This window comes from Lithobates pipiens, unplaced genomic scaffold (assembly GCF_037356315.1).
Source record: "Lithobates pipiens isolate NorthernLeopardFrog02 unplaced genomic scaffold, aLitPip1_a1.2 Scaffold_44, whole genome shotgun sequence".
Classification (NCBI taxonomy): domain Eukaryota; kingdom Metazoa; phylum Chordata; class Amphibia; order Anura; family Ranidae; genus Lithobates; species Lithobates pipiens.
In genome coordinates this window covers 4,083,807-4,101,637 of record NW_027507870.1, presented here as the reverse complement: position 1 = coordinate 4,101,637, position 17,831 = coordinate 4,083,807, and the positions used below count along the sequence as shown (strand labels likewise).

Here is a 17,831-nt window from a genome sequence, read left to right as displayed (position 1 = left end):
TTTTCTCATTTATAGACATATTATCGTCTTGATGTAACCTTTTACCCCTGAAGAAGAGGACTATTATGATAGATTCGAAACGCGTTGGACTATCTCTATTATTACATTGTTTTCAATTTAGCAATTTTGAAGCGGGACATGTCGGGTATCAATTTACTCGGCGTAACATTATCCTTCACAATATAAAAAACAATTGGGCTAACTTTACTGTTGTCTTATTTTTTAATTCAAAAAGAAAGATTTTTTCACAAAAAAGTACCGCCATTTTATTCTCCAGGGTGCTAGAAAAAATATATATAAATGTTTGGGGGTTCTAAGTAATTTTCTAGCAAAACAAAAATGTTTTTAACTTGTAAACAACAAATCTCAGAAAGAGACTCAGTCCTAAAAAACAAAAAAGGTTTTTTTTTTTACTTGACAGGTTGCTTTAAACTGACTTCATATGCCTAAATGAATAAACAGAAAGACCTGATAAGAAGAAACAATGTTTCTTTTTATCTTTCTGTTTCAGAGGCTGAGCAATGTTGTTGATAAACATTGCTGAGCTGCTTTTTTTTTTAACAGCTCCAATTCCTGGAACTTCTTTTACACTTCAGCTTTGAAAAAGGGTAACCCCGCTCCTTGAACACGGCAGCTCCTTAACAACTGATAATTGCAGGCTTTTTTTTTTTTTTTTTTACATTTCAGCTGTCATTGGGGGAGTCTAACTGACAGATGAAGGGACCGAGCCTGAAAGTATCAGTTTCGGGAATCAGTGCATTTACATGAGTAACGAAACTCGTGCAAATGCTTAGTATCAGCAATGATACCGATACTGGTATCGGTGCAACCCTACTTTCTACTGTTATAAAACATATCCAATAAAATCAAATGTCTTCATAAATTTAGGGCAAAATGTATTCTGCTATATGTCTTCGGTAACAACAAAAATCCCAATCAGTGTATAATAATTTGTGTGAAAGTTGTAGCTTCTACAAACTATGGGATATATACTGAAATGTATGCAGTTTTTACATTCTAACTACCTATCAAATTTCTTGAGGTGCTAAAATGCCAGGGCAGTGCAAACACCCTCCCCCCCATGACCCCCTATTTGGAAAGTCAGGTATTCGCTGAGAGGCATGTTGAGGCCATGGAAGTTTTTTTTTTGTCACACATTTTTGGAAAATGTCACTTTAATGAGATATTTCTCACACATTCCATTGGGTATATGTGGCATTACACCCCAAAACACATTCTGCTACTTCCCCTGAGTTTGGGGATACCACATGTGTGAGACTTTATAAGAACCTATCCATGTACTGGGGGCCTAAAACCAATGACTACCTTCAAGTTTTCAAAGAGCGTAATTACCTCATTTCAATTCCTATCAGAGTTTTGGAGGTCCTAAAATGCAAGGACAATTCAGACGCCCCCACAAATGAAACCTTTTTGGAAAGTAGACAACCCAAGGTATTTGCTGAGAGGCATGTTGAGTCCATGCAAGTTTTTTTTTTTTGCCACACATTTCTGGAAAATGTCACTTTAATGAGATATTTCTCACACATTCAATTGGGTATATGTGGCATTACACCCCGAAACACATTCTGCTACTTCTCCTGAGTTTGGGGATACCACATGTGTGAGACTTTTTAAGAACATATCCGTGTACTGGGGGCCTAAAACCAATGACTAGGGATGAGCCGAACACCCCCCAGTTCGGTTCGCACCAGAACTTTCGAACGGACCGCAAATTCGTACAAACTTTAGAACCCCATTGAAGTCTATGGGAATCGAACGTTCGAAATAAAAAGTGCTAATTTTAATGGCTAATATGCAAGATACTGTCCTAAAAAGGGTTTGGGGGCCTGGCTCCTGCCCCAGGGGACATGGGTCAATGCCTAAAATGTTTTTAAAAATGGCAGTTTTGGCGGGAGCAGTGATTTTAATGACGATTAAAGTGGAAAAAAAAGTGAAATATTCCTTTAAATATTGTGCCTGTGGGGTGTCTATAGTATGCCTGTGAAGTGCCACGTGTTTCCCATGTTTAGAATAGTCCCTGCACAAAATTACATTTAACGGAAAAAAAGTCATTTAAAACTGCTTGCGGTTTTAATGTAATATCTGGTTCCGGCAATATGGATGAAAATCATTGAGAAAAATGGCACGGGTAGCCCCCCCTGCCCATTACCAGCCCCTTTGGGTCTTGTACGGATATTAAGGGGAACCACGTACCCATATTAAAAAAATGAAAGACGTGAGGCCCCAGGCAGTATATACTCAGAACAGCAGTATACAGGCGGTGTAAACAAGACAGGGACTGTGTAGGTTTGTTGTGTTAAGTAGAATCTGTTTGTAATTTTGAACTGGTACATTTTTAAAGTGTAGCTCCAGTCAAAAAAACTATTTTTAAGCTTTTTGGAAAACATAGGGAAGGGTTATCACCCCTGTATAATTTGTTTTGCCGTCCGTCTTTTTTCATCTCACTTCTTGTTGTCTCCTTCCGTTTGCAAGTAGCAAACGTTTGTAAGTTGGATGTTTGAAAGTAGGGGCCTGCCCTATATGCTCTGCAGAAATGGCGGAACAACGTGTTGGTGTTGCCACAACATTGTAAGCCCTCAAAGTGACTCTTGGTGGGTGCTGGAGCGCCCTGCTGTGAACGATTGTATCAAGAATTGTAATTACATGCCATTGTTGAACAGTGGTAGAAAAATTGGGCCTTTGGTGGTTGTGGTGCTGGTGCTGGTGCCACAACACTATAAGACCTCACAGTTACTCTCGGCGGGCACAGGAACGGGCCCTGCTGTGAAATATTATATCAAGAATTGTAATTACATGCCCCTGTTAAACAGGGGCTGAAAAATTGGGCCTTAGGCACTGGTGCTGGAGCCACGACACTGCAACCTCTCCCATATACTCTAGTTGTAGTGCATGAATGAGCCCAGCTGCCAAGCATTGCTTCAAAAATTGTAATTAAACGCCCCTGTTAAACAGGGGCTGAAAAATTGGGCCTTAGGCACTGGTGCTGGAGCCACGACACTGCAACCTCTCCCATATACTCTAGTTGTAGTGCATGAATGAGCCCAGCTGCCAAGCATTGCTTCAAAAATTGTAATTAAAAGCTCCTGTTAAACAGGGGCAGAAAAATTGGGCTGGTGGCATCACCCAGAACCAAAAATGTTCTTCCAACATATCAGCGGAGGAGTAAGAGAATAGAAAATCAACATAACAGGACAGTGACTCAGCATCAGCATAGGCAGTCTTGAAGGGATGTGATATTTCAAAAAATAAATTCTTCGGCTACATCAGCTTCAGGTGCTTGGTAGCTGTGGGTGATCCAAGACTGATTCATCTTTATGAAGGTCAGTCGATCAACCGAGTCGGTGGACAGGCGCACCCTGTGATCGGTAACAAAGCCACCAGCAGCACTGAAGGTGCGTTCCGAAAGAACGCTGGATGCAGGACAGGCCAGTAGCTCAATTGCATACTGTGCAAGCTCTGGCCAGTGATCCATCCTCAAGACCCAGTAAGCCAGAGGATTTTCGGTGGGAAAGGTGTCCAAGTCTGACCTTGCCCCTAGGTATTCCTGCACCATGTAAATCAGACGCTGGCGATGGTTGCTGGAACCAATCATACCTTGGGGCTGCGGACTAAAAAATTGTCTGAACGCATCGGTCAGATGGCCACCTTCTCCACCGCTGCTTCTGACCGATGACTCAGCAACACGTTGTCCAGGACCAGGAGTTTGTAACCTCCCAGTCTCTGGGAACACGTTGCACAGACCTTTCTGCAAGGCCTCCCGGAGATGTCTCATCCTCTGCTCCCTCTGCGACGGCAAGATAAGGTTGGCAACCTTACCCTTGTACCGTGGATCAAGGAGAGTGGCCAGCCAGTAATGGTCCCTCTCCTTGATCCGAAGAATATGAGGATCCTTCCGCAGGCTTTGCAGGATCAGGGAGGCCATGCAGCGTAGGTTAGCTGAGGCATTCGGTCCGGAGTCCTCTGGGTCACTAAGGACAACATGATCCGCAGCTACCTCCATTCTGACACAATCATCCTCCTCCTTCTCCTCCTCCTCCTCCTCGTCCTCTTCCTGTGTGATGGGTGGGACAGCAGGAACACTGTCTGGATAAAGGGGGCCTTAAGAGGCAAGGAAGTCCTCCTCTTCCTGCCTCTCTCTGCCTCAAGTGCCCTGTCCATTATTCCACGCAGCGTATGCTCCAACAGGTGGACAAGAGGTACAGTGTCACTGATGCATGCACTGTCACTGCTCACCATCCTTGTGGCCTCCTCAAACGGTGACAGGACAGTGCATGCATCCCTGATCATGCCCCACTGGCGTGGTGAGAAAAAACCGAGCTCCCCTGACCCTGTCCTGGTGCCGTAGTCGCACAGGTACTCACTGATGGCCCTCTGCTGCGTGTGCAGCCGCAGCAGCATGGCCAACGTTGAGTTCCACCTGGTGGGCATGTCACATATAAGGTGGTTCTTGGGCAGGTTCAACTTCTTTTGGAGCTCAGCCAGCCGAGCACAGGCATTAAATGATTGGCGGAAATGCACACAGACTTTCATGGCCTGCTTCAGGACATCCTGTAAGCCCGGGTACCTGCCCAAGAACCGCTGCACCACCAGGTTAAGGACGTTAGCCACACAGGGTACATGGGTCAGTTGTCCCTGTCGGAGGGTGGAGAGGAGGTTGGTGCCATTGTCGCAAACCACCATTCCTGGCTTAAGATGGTGTGGCGTCAACCACCTCTATGCCTGCCCCTGCAGAGCTGACAAAATATCTGCCCCAGTGTTGCTCCTGTCCCCCAAACAAACCAGCACAAGCACGGCATGGCATCGTTTTGCCTGCGTACTTGCATAGCCCCTTGAACGCCTACGGAGCACCGCTGGTTCTGAGGACAGAGCACTGGAAGAGGCCATGGAGGAAGAAGAAGAGGAGGGGGTGGAGGAGAGAGGTGTGTCACAACCAGTAGTAGCATTTTGGAGGCGTGGTAGCGGAACAACCTCCAACACTACTGCACCTTGTCCTGCATCCTTCCCAGCTGCCAGAAGAGTGACCCAATGGGCCGTGAATGACAGGTAACGTCTCTGTCCATGCCTGCTGGACCATGAGTCAGCGGTAATATGCACCTTACTGCTGACCGCCCTGTCCAGCGAGGCAAGGACATTGCCTTTCACATGCCGGTAGAGAGCCGGAATCGCCTTCCGTGAGAAAAAGTGGCGTTTGTGGACCTGCCACTGAGGAACAGCACATTGTAAAAACTCACGGAAGGGGGCCGAGTCTACCAACTGAAAAGGCAGCAGTTGAAGTGCTAGCAATTTAGCCAAGCTAGCATTCAACCGCTGGGCATGTGGATGGCTGGGAGTGAACTTCTTTCGACGGTCCAGCAGCTGGGGCAGGGAAATTTGCCTGCTATAATTGGTCGTGGGTGTACTTCTAGCAGAGTGCCCGCAAGCACTTGGCTGTGACACACCTAATTCTACACTTTCATTCATCTCAGAGCAGGTTTCAGAGAGGACTGAAGGTCTAGTGGGGTTGGAGATCCCAGCTGATGAGGAGCAAGGAGAGGTCCGCTTTGTTCTTTGGTGTGGGTCTTTGAGGTACGCTTGCCAACGAGCTGCATGGCAGGTCAACATATGTCTGGTCAAGCATGTGGTGCCAAAGCGGCTGATGTTTTGGCCATGCGAGATACGCTTGAGACATATGTTGCAAATAGCAGCGGTGCGATCTGATGCACTCGTCTCAAAAAAGGCCCACACCAAAGAACTTTTAGAATAACGCGCAGAGGCAGCGCCCTTCACAGGCGGAGCCGTGCGGTGTGATTCAGTCGGTGTGCTGCCCCTAAGCTGGTCCCCGAAGGGCATCCTGCCTCGTTGGACATGTGCCTCCTCCTCTCTCCTACCAGGTACCCACATGGAGTCAGTGCCCTCATCATCCCCTCCCTCTTCATCGCTGGAGCAAACCTGGCAGTATGCTGCAGCTTGTGGAACATGACTGCCAGATTGCTGTCCTTCTTGAGCATCCCCTCTCTCTGCGCTCACGCTACTGCCTTCCTTTAGCTGAGTATCATCATCAGAGACTACAAAACACTAGGCATCCTCCTGGAGCATGTACCCAACACTGTGCTCAAAGAGTTCAGGGGACTCCTCAGGAGGACGTGGTGGGTCTAGGGAAGGAGTCACTGATGATGACATTGAGACTAGGGAAGACGATGCGTTGGCAGCTGCTTTGCTAGTACCCTGAGCCTGGGTGAGAGAGGATGAGGAGGATGAAGAAGGCTTGGTCATCCACTCTACCAAGTCTTCGGCATTATGCGGCTCAACACGTCCAGCTGCCGAAAATAAGGACAAGCGTGTCCCATGGCCACGTGCTGATGATGACGATGCACCGCGTCCACGACCAGCACTGTTGTCTCTAGACACAGAGCCTGCTTGCCCTCTTTTATTGGCTCGTGCCTGTCTGCCTCTCCTTGTTGGCCTTCCAGACATGGTAATGGCCTGAAGGGAGATGGGAAAACCAGCAATTGGGTAGTGTATATTGTGCTGGAGGCACACAACACCCACTAACTCCTGCAGATGCCTTTATTATAGAACAGGAATTAAAGTCTATATACAGGTGTATACTGTGCTGTGCTGGAGGCACACAACACCAACTACCTCCTGCAGAAGAGCAATATAGCTAGCTATATAGGTGGATATAATGGTGTATAGTGCGGTCAGGGCACGCAGACAACACGCACAATCTCCTACAACTGACTGCAAGCTCTATTACAGAAGAGCAATATAGATAGCTATATAGGTGGATATAATGGTGTATAGTGCGGTCAGGGCACGCAGACGACACGCACAATCTCCTACAACTGACTGAAAGTTCTATTACAGAAGAGCAATATAGCTAGCTATATAGGTGGATATAATGGTGTATACTGCGGTCAGGGCACGCAGACAACACCCACAAACTCCTGCAGATTGCTAACAGCTCAATTACAGAAGAGCAAGAAGGCTAAATCGGCCGATAACGATCGGTGTATACTGTGTTGAAGGTACACAGAACACCCACTAACTCCAACAGACGCCAACACACTACACATGGCCGCCGTGCTGGCGGCCTTATATAGTGTGGGGCGTGTACTACACAGCCAGAGCTATGATTGGCCACAGGCATCCTGCCTGTGGCCAATCATGGCTCTCCTCGCTGCCGGCGCTGTGATTGGCCATGCATGCGGGATCACAGTGCATGCTTGGCCAATCATGAGCCAGCAATGCACTGGGGTGGCACAGTGCATTGTGGGCTGTGAGCGCCACACAAATTTGGTGCGAAAGGCCCATAACGTTCGGTATTCGCCGAACGTGCGAACAGCCGATGTTCGAGTTGAACGTATGTTCGACTCGAACATCAAGCTCATCCCTACCAATGACTACCTTCAAGTTTTCAAAGAGTGTAATTACCTAATTTCCATACCTATCATAGTTTTGGAGGTCCTAAAATGCAAGGACAATTCAGACGCCCCACAAATGAAAACTTTTTGGAAAGTAGACAACCCAAGGTATTTGCTGAGAGGCATGTTGAGTCCATGGAAGTTTATTTTATTTTTTTGCCACACATTTCTGGAAAATGTCACTTTAATTAGATATTTCTCACACATTCCATTGGGTATATGTGGCATTACAACCCAAAACACATTCTGCTACTTCTCCTGAGTTTTGGGATACCACATGTGTGAGACTTTTTGAAAACCTAGCCGTGTACTGGGGGCCTAAAACCAATGACTACTTTCAAAGAGTGTAATTACCTCATTTCACTTCCTATCACAGTTTTGGAGGTCCTAAAATGCAAGGACAATTCAGACGCCCCACAAATGACCCATTTTTGGAAAGTACACACGCCAAGGTATTTGCTGAGAGACATATTGAGTGTATGGAAGATTTTTATTTTTTTGTTAAGTTTTTGGAAAATGTCCAAAAAACACTTTCACTTTAATGAGATATTTCTCACACATTCCATGGGTATAGAGTCTGCCACTTCTTCGGAGTATGCAGAGATTTTATTTTGAGCCTAGCAAAGTACTGGGGCTCAAAATCCAATTACCACCTTCAGGCTTTTAAAGAGTGTAATTTCCCCATTTACCTTCCTGGCCACTTGTCACAGTTTTGGTGATCAGTGATAAATGCTGTACACTGATACTGCACTAATGGCACTGGCTGGGTGAAAGGGGGAATCAAAGGGCTAATGGAGTGCAATCAAGAGGTTAAATGTGCCTAAAAAGGGTGCGCAAGTTTAAATGTGCCACTTCAACTCATTGTGATCCTGCTCTCTTCTCTTCCTGAACAGAAAATGGCCAAGAAAAAAAGGCCATTACTACGCTTCCCTGCCTATGATGCCATAGGACAAATGTGCATGCATGGCCAATGTGACCAGGGAAGATGGTCACTATGCAGTTATGAGAAGGCTTTGAGCACATGAAAGAAACCTAGCAAAGGACTATCTCCCCAGGGGCGGATCCAGAGTCTAGTCTCGGGAGGGGCACTGCCAGAAAATTAGGTATCGCTTGCTGAAAAATCACTGATCGCCGCCATTACTAGTAAAAAATAAATAAATAAAAATTCAATAAATCTATCCCCTATTTTGCAGACGCTATATTTGTGCTAACCAATCAATATACACTTATTGGGGGGGGTTACCAAAAAAATTTAGCAGAATACACATTGGCCTAAACTGATGAATACATTTTATTTATAGCAAAAAGTTAAAAATATTGTTTTTTTTTTTTTTTTTTCAAAATTGGTCTTTTTTTGTTTATTTTGCAGAAAATAAAAACCAGAGGTGATCAAATACCACCAAAAGAAACCTCTATTTGTGGGAAATTGTCATTCAGTTAAAGTAACACAGCTCAATATCACAAAAAAAGCCTGTTCATGAAGGGGGGTAAAACTTTCCCGAAGCTGAAGGGGTTAACATTGAACAAGTTTTAAGGGCATTTTTTTCCATACATAATGACAGTTATGGCACACATCTATTTTGCAATTTGCAACAATCATTTATTCTTTTACTCACTTTTAGTTTAATATTTTGGTGCTCTGGACCTCTGGTGGGGGAGGGGCACCTAAGCAGGTCACAGGAGCAATGAGTTGAGCGGGAGCAGGATGAGCAGGATCCGGTAATTGCACTAGTATGTCCGCACTCCACAGGCAGCATTAGATGTCCTTGGTTCATGCCGCTCTGCACTGCAGTGTGGAGAAGATGGAGTGAGGTGGTGGGTGGAGCCAACATCCACTCAGGGGCGGAGGCCTGCAGGATGGACTGTGGAGAAGATGGAGTGGGGAGGAGCTGAGGGGGTGGAGCCAACACTCTCACTCAGGGATGGAGTCGGTCGGAAGAAGACTCCAATCTGAATGCCGGGGCTCTCTCTCGCTCTCCTCCTCAGCAGCGGCAATGTGACTCACTGACGTCACTGGTTGCTAGGCACTAGGAAAAACATACAGAGGCCAAGCCAGCGGCGCAGCTCCACCCACCTCCTCAGTGCAGCGGCGTAATTATTACGGAGTCTCTCTCTCTGCGCCACTGATCAGCTGGTGATGACACAGAGAGAGACTCGGGAGTCCGGACTGCACTGCAGTCAGTAATATTTTCGGGGGGGGGGGCAATTGTCCTGTTGCCCCCCCCCCTGGATCCGCCCCTGTATCTCCCCCCATCCAGAGGCACAATAGTAGATCAAACTCAGTGAACGAAGGCTGCTTATAGCACACTCCCCCCTAGAGGGGGGAAGAGAAAGGGCACACATATACAGCTGGAGAACAGCCGGCCCTAGCCAAAAAAACAGTGAACACAACATCTCAATAATAAGATCCAACCTTCACCCATCATGGCAGGAAATGTCTAAGTAGACCCCCAGGGACTTGATCCTTCTTTTTTTGGGGTCCCCTACCCTGGACCTGTACTATTGTCAGGTCACCTTGAGGCGAGGTGACAGGTGCACACCGAAGGATCAGGAGTGCACCTCAAGGTAGTGGACCCTATGGCTGACTGCTGCAGATGGGGGACAGATCCCACTGAGGTTAGAGCGTAAGATTCCCTGGGGCGCGGAGTCTAAGAGCCAGCAGGTGTTCACCAGAGCCTCGAGTGGTGAGGATGGACTTGGCTGCAACTGGCTCCAGGTCGCGACCCCCAGGGTCCCCCAGCTCACACCCACAGTAGGCAACAGGAGGATAGGGATGGTGAGGGACAAAGCCAAGGTAGGGGCTACAAGCAGACAAGAATAGTCAGGAACACGCCAAAAGGTCAGGATCACAGGTAAACAGGGATAGTCAAAACACGCCAAAGTCGGTAACGGAAAACAGTAGAAGAGCACACGGCAGGAATCAGGAAACTAACACACAAAGGAATACACAATGGTTGATCAGCACTGTTGGCTTGCAGTGCACAGGTTAATATAGGGCTCCCTGATAGGGCATGGGGTGGAGCCATGCTTAGAGGAGAGGTTATAAAAACCACCAGGTTGAAGTGGCTGGCCTCTTAGTCTGAAGACATGGGGGAAGGTAAGCAAACACAGGAAGATCACTGCATAACCATGACAGTACCCTCCCTCTCACGAGGCCTCCCCCTCCCCCGCCTGGGTCCAGGCTTAAAGGGAAACTCCAGATGGAACCTCCTTAACAGACAGGGAGCAAAGACCTCAGTTGCAGTGATCCAAGATCTCTCCTCAGGACCCAACCCTTTCCAAAGTACGAGGTATTGAAGAATGCCTTTACGGAGCCGGGAATCCAAAACTTGACTAACCTCGTATTTTAGATTATCCTCAGAGACCGAAACAGAGGTAGGGAGAGGACGAGAGGACTTGAGGACTAAAGGCTTTTTAGGAATGGGTAAGGGCATGAGAAGATCAGGAGTCTGAGCAGGGTCCCCCACACCCTTAAAGATGAGCTGGACATCCAGCACAGGACCACCAGACTGGGCAGAGGCCAGTGGATCCCTGAGGTCAGGTTGGTTAGAAGGTGACATGTCACAAGAGTCAAGCTGGGTAGCTGCAACACAAACAGAATGCAGAGAACCCTGAGAAAAAGATTGAAAACCCCTCCTGGCCAAATGAGGTATTCTATCCAAAGGATGGATTGAGCCTCTTAAACGGGTTTGAATGGACATAGTAGCAGTAGGGTGAGGCCAGGACACCGAAGGTGCTAAACAAGAAGCAGGAAGCTCATTGGGCATGGGCTGGACTGGCATAACTGGTGCAGAGGCCGACTGAATAGTAATGTCAGGTGTAGCGACCATCTCAATCACATCACAGGGCATAGCAACTCTGGAACTTGTCAAGTTAGCCTGGCTGTGCATCCAAGGGAGATTAGGGACAGGCAAAGGTAAATGGCCATGCAAACTGGAGTGAAAGATCGACTCAGGTTCACAGGTGGGCCCCTCATCCAGAGTACCACATGACACATAGAGTGCACCAGTCCGACTATTGCAGGACACATCCCAGAGATCGCCATATACAGCGGGAAGAGCAGAAGATACTGGGATGGTGGAAACAGGAAGTTTCTATTTTGGGGTACCCTTGGGTAGGCAGGAAGAGGAACAGGAGGAACACCAAGCCAGGATCTGTCCAGCAGACCAGTCAACGTGTGGAGAATGGAGCCGTAACCAAGGAAGACCTAATATGAAAGGAGATGAAGCCTTAGGTAAGACAAGGAAGGATATCCACTCCTGGTGGAGTGTCCCTACTGAAATCTTAACAGGAAGAGTCTGGAAGCAGATAGAGCCCCCTAGGAGAACAGTGCCATCAATCTCCAAGACCACCAATGGCATTGTAAGGGGCAAAAGGGTAAGTCTCATGGAGGATGCAGTTTCCCAATCCATGAAATTGGCAGCGGCTCCGGAATCCAGATATGCTGAGACCGAACAAGAGGAAGCACCGACATGAAGCAACACAGAAAGGAGAAGACGAGAAGGTGAAGGTGATATTTCAGGGTCTAATACTCCACCTTCCAGATGTATTAGCCCTGAGCGTTTTTCCGGACGAAGAGGACAAGTGTCACGGAAATGACCTTTGGCCCCACAATAGAGGCATAGGCCCAGAGTTCTGCGCCTAGCACGTTCTTCGGGAGATAACTTAGTTCAGCCCAACTGCATAGGTTCCTCAGCAGGCAGGGGGTGCTCCTCGGATCGAAGAGAAGGGACTGGGAGCTCAGGCTTCCTAAAGAACGGGGAATGCTGGCGTCTTTCCTCCAGGGCCCTCTCCTGAAAGCGAATATCGATCTGGTTACACAAGGTGATGACACTGTCCAGATCAGCAAGAAGGGATCTTCCTGCTAATTCATCCTTCACTCTATCAGAGAGGCCATGTAAAAAGGTTGCAACTAGGGCCTCATTATTCCAGCTCAATTCAGCTGTGAGGATACGGAACTGAAGAGCATACTGTCCCACAGAAGCGGACTCTTGACGGAGAAGTAATAGAGCGCTAGCCGCTGAGGAGACACGACCCGGTTCCTCAAAGATATTCCGAAAAAGTTTCAAGAAATCAGACAGGCTAGAAACCACTGGATCATTCAGTTCCCACAGAGGGGCAGCCCAAGCTAGCGCCTCACCGGACAGGAGGGATATGATATATGCGACTTTTGCCCGATCGGACAGGAAGTTTTGGGGCTGAAGTTCAAAATGAATTGTGCACTGGCTAAGGAACCCCCTGCAAGCCTTGGAGTCCCCAAAGAAACGGGCCGGAGCTGGTAGTTGTAATGAATGTGTGGCTGCGACTGATGCGACAGGCGCAGCGGCAGATAGCGGTTGAGGTTGTTGAACCGGGGGTCCTAATGAGGCCTGAACCTGTTCAACACGGGATGCCAAATCCTGAAGGAATCGCATCACCTGGGTGATGCGATTCTTGGGACTCAAGTCTGCGAACTAAGCCCTGCAATGGATCATCTGCGGGTAGCGGCACATCAGCTGGGTCCATGGCTGATCAAACTGTCAGGTCACCTGAGACCAGGTGACAGATGCACTCCGTAGGAGTCGGAAGTGCACCGCTAGGTAGTGGACCTTAGGACTGACTGCTGCGGATTGTACCCAGGGAGATTCAGGACACAGGTCTACAGGATCACTAAACACATATCCCAATGAGAGCTAGAGCATAGATTCCCCAGGGCACTGAGTCTAAGAGCCAGTGGGTGTTCGCCAGAGCCTCCAGTGGTGAGGATGGACTTCGCTGCAGTCTGGCTCCAGGTCGCGGCCCCTAGGGTCTCACAGCTCACGCAGCAGACTGGAACTACAAGGATAGTAATGAGATACGGTAGAGGTCAGGGCAACTAGCAGACAGGAACAACAGAGTACACGCCAAAGGTTCAGGGTCACAGGCAGACAGGGATGGTCAGGGACATGCAAAAGGTCAAGGTCACAAGCAGACAGGAATCGTTGAGAACACGCCAAGGTCGGTAACAGAGTCAAACATAGAGCACACGGCAAGCAGGAAACAGGAAGCCAAACACACAATGAATACACAATGGTTGATGAGCACCGTTGGCTTGCAGTGCACAGGTTAATATAAGGTTCCCTGATAGGGCCTGGGGTGGAGCCATGCTTAGAGGAGAGGTTATAAAAACCACCAGGTGGAAGTGACTGGCCTCTTAGTCAGAAGACATGAGGGGAGGTAAGCAACCAGAGGAAGATCACTGCATAACCATGACACCCCGCATCCCTCCTCCTAGCAAAAATCCCCCCCAGTCTATTCCCCTTTACCCTTGCACCCCCAATCTTTCCCCCTTTACTCTGTACACTCCCCAATGACTGCCTCCCTCCCCCAGTCGCATGTGACACGCCATCCAGGTACCTGGCAGATCCAGGTAACTAACAGCAGGTAGCTCCAGCGATCAGTGGGTGGTGCTCATGGACAAAGAGGTAAGAGAGAAGAGATGGAGGGAGCTGGGCGGTCAGGTGAGCCCTGCTGGTCCTGCCCGGAACTGCATAGATGTCTGGCGGGCATGTCTGCAGCCTCTTTGGGGAGAGCAGCCAACCACCGCCCAGGCCCATTCCGCCCCTACCATGACTCCTCCCCGTCTCCTGTCTGTGTGCATCACAACCAAGGAGAAGGGTTCATCCGCAAACTGCTGTGAGCTGTATATGAGTGAGGCAGCCCATGTCACATTTACACAGCTGTGCTTGCAGCATATGGGACACCAGACACCCCGCCTAAGCCGCAGGGCTGGTGTTACTGGTGCCCACATCAATGCATGCTTGCGGGCAAGTCACTGAACCCAAGTGCGGGAATTTGTTCCAGCACTTGGCTCCACTCCGGGACAAAGACTTCATTCGCCGGGACACCGGGACTTGCATCAAGTCCTGGGACAGTCCCAGCATTTCCATGATGGTTGGGAGGTATGCATGTATCACAATAACAGAGTATGTCCAGTGTACATATCTGTATATATAATATATTTTTGCATGCAGCAAGTAATATAATGATAATTAATGAATGCATATTTCCATTAGCAGTACAACAACGAGCAGAAGAATTGCAGAAAAGATCTCTGTCACAACTGCCCTGCTTCACGTGTCCTCTGTTTATGCATATTGGATTATCTGATCTTCTTTATTAGTAGTGTTCTATTCTGCTCTGTCACCCCCTCATTTTTTTACCCCTTTTCTTTCCCAATTTCCATCTAGTTATAAATTGCATTCGTCAACTTCAACTATTTTATAAAAGTTCTTAAGCTCCCTATCCCATCCCCAACATGTTTTGCTGCTTTTGTGGTTTCATCAGAGGAAGTGCCACGTGAAAAGAGCTGTATTGTGTTTAATTGTATTCCACAAATTGAATTGGTGCTCCCTCCCGTCGCCTCGATTTTAAGGCTTTTGAGTTATCGCTTACTAACCACCTGATTACATCATTGTGTCTAGCATGCTACAGACTTTCCTCGAATAGGTTGACAACACTCTGTCCCTGTCTCTCCATTTTTGCTCCTACTATGTCACCCCGTCGCATTGGGCTTCTGATAGAGACTACAATTAACCTCTTCAAGCATAAGGCAGCAGTGGAAGCTCCCATAATTCTATACTATCAGGTTACCTTTAACTTATTATATTGTAGACTTACCTGTTATACACACAACCAGGATGCAGAAATAGAAGGTCATTATATTTATCCTCCAGGAGGTCCGTCTGGAAGTCAACGGATGGAGAAACTCAGCTCTGTCTACACTGGCACTACGTGCCTGAGAAAGGAACGTCTGGTGGGAAATAGGAAGTGATAGAGGAAGGAACATTGCTTAGTATTTTAAGATGAGGTACTAAGATCTTATCAGACCTTTCTACTGAACAGGGAAAAAGTTCTCTTTATTCAGCATAACACCCAACAGAGGTGGTGAAGTTCCATAAACTTCATGGACACCGGTCCGGTGTACTACCAGTGTCAGGAGAATGACCTGGAGGTCTACAGAATGTAAAGATCTTCCTCTAGGACAGGGGACTCCAAACTTTCTAAACAGGAGGCCAGTTTACTGTCCTTAGGGCTTGGGGGGGGGGGGGGGGGGGTGGGGGGGTATCCTGATCATTGGCAGTAGATAAGGTCCCGACATCAGCTGAGGTACTAAATAGATCAGATGAGATACTAAGATCTTATCTGATCTTTCTACTGAACAGGGCAAAGTTCACTTTATTCAGCATAACACCCAACAGAGATGGTGAAGTTCCATAAACTTCATGGACACCGGTCCGGTGTACTACCAGTGCCAGGAGAATGACCTGGAGGGCTATAGAATGTACAGATCTTCCTCTAGGACAGGGGATTCTGAACATTCTAAACAGGGGGGCAGTTTACTGTGCTTGGGGGGAGGCATATCCTGACCATTGGCAGTAGATAAGGTCGCAACATCAGTGGGGAAAAAACAATGCCCCATCTTTGGTGTCAGTGGGAGGAATTGTGCCCCATCATTGGTGTCATTGGGCCCTATTGTTGGTATCATTGAGAGGAATTGTGCCCAGTCATTGGGCCCAATTGGTTGGTATCATTGGGTGGAGTTGTGCCCCATCTTTGGTGTCAATGGGAGAAATTATGCCCCTTCACTAGGGATGAGCCGAACACCCCCCGGTTCGGTTCGCACCAGAACTTTCGAACGGACCCCAAATTCGAACGAACTTTAGAACCCCATTGAAGTCTATGGGACTCGAACGTTCGAAATGAAAAGTGCTAATTTTAACGGCTAATATGCAAGATACTGTCCTAAAAAGGGTTTGGGGACCTGCCTCCTGCCCCAGGGGACATGGGTCAATGCCTAAAATGTTTTTAAAAATGGCCGTTTTGGCGGGAGCACTGATTTTAATGACGATTAAAGTGAAAAAAAAGTGAAATATTCCTTTAAATATTGTGCCTGGGGGGTGTCTGTAGTATGCCTGTGAAGTGCCACGTGTTTCCCGTGTTTAGAACAGTCCCTGCACAAAATGACATTAAACGGAAATAACACCATTTAAAACTGCTTGCGGTTTTAATCTTATATCTGGTTCCTGCAATATGGTTGAAAATCATTGAGAAAAATGGCATGGGTAGCCCTCCCTGCCCATTACCAGCCTATTTGGGTCTTGTACGCATATTAAGGGGAACCCTGTACCCATATTAAAAAAAGGAAATGCGTGTTGCCCCCAGGCCCTATATACTCAGAACAGCAGTATACAGGCGGTGCAAACAAGACAGGGACTGTGTAGGTTTGTTGTGTTAAGTTGAATCTGTTTGTAATTTTCAACTGGTACATTTTTAAAGTGTAGCTCCAGTCAAAAAAACTATTTTTAAGCTTTTTGGAAAACATAGGGAAGGGTTATCACCCCTGTATAATTTGTTTTGTCGTCCATCTTTTTTCATCTCACTTGCTGTTGTCTCCTTCCGTTTGCAAGTAGGAGATGTTTGTAAATTGGATGTTTGAAAGTAGGGGCCTGCTCTATATGCTCTGCAGAAATAGCGGAACAAGGTGTTGGTTTTGCCACAACATTGTAAGCCCTCAAAGTGACTCTTGGTGGGCGCTGGAGCGCTCTGCTGTGAACGATTATATCAAGAATTGTAATTACATGCCATTGTTGAACAGTGGTAGAAAAATTGACCTTTGGTGGTTGTGGTGCTGGTGCCACAACACTATAAGTCCTCACCGTTACTCTGGGTGGGCACAGGAAGGGGCCCTCCTGTGAAATATTATATCAAGAATTGTAATTACATGTCCCTGTTAAACAGGGGCAGAAAAATTTGGCCTTAGGCACTGCTGCTGGTGCCACCACACTGCAACCTCTGCCATATACTCTAGTTTTATTGCAGGGATTAGCCCTGCTGCAAAGCATTGCATCAAAAATTGTACTTAAACACCCCGGTTAAACAGGGGCAGAAAAATTGGGCCTTAGGCACTGGTGCTGGTGCCACCACACTGCAACCTCTTCCATATACTCTAGTTTTATTGCAGGAATTAGCCCTGCTGCAAAGCATTGCATCAAAAATTGTAATTAAACGCCCCTGTTAAACAGGGGCAGAAAAATTGGGCCTTAGGCACTGGTGCTGGTGCCACCACACTGCAACCTCTGCCATATATTCTAGTTTTATTGCAGGAATTAGCCCTGCTGCAAAGCATTGCATCAAAAATTGTACTTAAACACCCCTGTTAAACAGGGGCAGAAAAATTGGGCAGATGGCATCAACCAGAACCAGAAATGTTCTTCCAACATATCAGCGGAGGAGGAAGAGGATAGACAATCAACATAACAGGACAGTCACTCAGCATCAGCATAGGCAGTCTTGAAGGGATGTGATATTTCAAAAAAAATTATTCGGTTACATCAGCTTCAGGTGCTTGGTAGCTGTGGGTGATCCAAGACTGATTCATCTTGATGA

At 47.4% G+C, this 17,831-nt stretch overlaps 1 protein-coding gene across 3 annotated transcripts in view; it reads right to left on the bottom strand.

Moving 5' to 3' along the window:
- Window positions 1–15,180, bottom strand: part of LOC143956899 (uncharacterized) — a 107,478-nt gene extending 92,298 nt beyond the window's left edge. For all 3 annotated transcript variants that reach the window (XM_077467067.1, XM_077467068.1, XM_077467069.1), the window contains exon 1: window positions 15,063–15,180. In XM_077467067.1, coding sequence (XP_077323193.1) covers window positions 15,063–15,102 — 40 coding nt within the window. In that variant the 5' untranslated portion in view covers window positions 15,103–15,180. The remainder of the gene's footprint in view (window positions 1–15,062) is intronic.
- Window positions 15,181–17,831: the final 2,651 nt, after the last annotated feature.